Raw genomic sequence first — 1,149 nt, 5'->3', positions numbered from 1 at the left:
AAGTATTTTGTGTAGATCGTTGCCCAAAAAATGACAAATAAATCCATTTTAATCCCACAACAAAATGTGGAAAAATTCAAGGGATGGGAATACTTTCTGAAGGCGCAGTAGCTAAATGAACCATGACCTTTGGCAGAAGATACTGACCCTACCGTTACGCTTGTTTACACTGAGCTGCACTGGGGTCGAAACGCAACCGTGGTTACATTAAGACACCATGGAGCCAGGTCGAGATATGGGTCGGAAAACGTACCTCAATGCAGGGATGGGATATGCCACTGTACTACAAATTTTACCATTATCCACAATGCTCCATCGAGAAGATTGAAATACTACCCTTTTCGTCCTCATGCTAGCTAACAGTAAACACAGCAGCCATTATGGAATGGCACAAAGGAGCTGATTGGCTGACACTGCAATTTCAAAATGGCTGCGGTGGCTATTGCTAGCTAGCATGAAGATGTGAAGGGTAGTTTTCCAGGAAAACAAGCAGCGTTTCCAGTATTCCTCGGTGAAACAGTGTGGATAAAGGTCAAATTTGGAGTACAGTGTCACATCCCATCCCTGCATTGAGGTACGTTTTCCGACCCATATCTTGCGCCGGCTCTATAGTGTCTTAAAGTAATCATGGTTGAACAGAATGCTTTGGAACAGTCTATCAGTGTCTGTGTTCCATCTATCTCTCTCAGTGTTGTGAAGCCCCGTGTTGCGACCATTGAGGAGATGGCCAAGTTCCACACAGACGCCTACCTGGAGCACCTCCACAAAATCAGCCAGGACGGAGACAATGATGACCCCCCCCAGTCTGGAGACTTTGGCCTGGGTAAGAGGAGAGGGAAGGACAGGGTCCCTGGAGCTTAGTTTGACAGACATCAATAAATGAGAGATGGGAGAGAGTACCGTTGTCACTTCATGTAATGTTTATTTGCTGGCAGTAGAGGGTACTCTAACACCAGATAAAAATGACCCACCTCCCATTGCCTCCACTTGGCAAAAGGTTGATTGACAACACACTAAATATGGTTACTTTATGAATCTACATTAAAAACCCTCCAGTTATATATTTGAAGGTATAAATAACAGATTGATGCTGACGGTTAGACGCTACTTTCCTTTGCCCCCGTAGGTTACTTATGTTATCTAGGTCTG

General features: G+C 44.6%; 1 protein-coding gene across 1 annotated transcript in view; it reads left to right on the top strand.

Moving 5' to 3' along the window:
• Positions 1-235: 235 nt before the first annotated feature.
• LOC311112686 (histone deacetylase 8-like) overlaps positions 236-1,149 on the top strand; it is a gene marked incomplete at both ends in the record, with an annotated part of 6,821 nt that continues 5,907 nt past the window's right edge. The window contains 3 exons of the mRNA XM_084155819.1: positions 236-249; positions 690-823; positions 1,127-1,149. The exon at positions 1,127-1,149 is cut by the window's right edge and continues 38 nt beyond it. Coding sequence (XP_084011945.1) covers positions 236-249; positions 690-823; positions 1,127-1,149 — 171 coding nt within the window. The remainder of the gene's footprint in view (positions 250-689; positions 824-1,126) is intronic.

Source organism: Coregonus lavaretus, assembly GCF_964263955.1.
Source record: "Coregonus lavaretus genome assembly, chromosome: 39".
Lineage (NCBI taxonomy): Eukaryota > Metazoa > Chordata > Actinopteri > Salmoniformes > Salmonidae > Coregonus > Coregonus lavaretus.
Note: the sequence above shows the minus strand (reverse complement) of the source record. Positions and strands in the feature narration are given on the sequence as shown.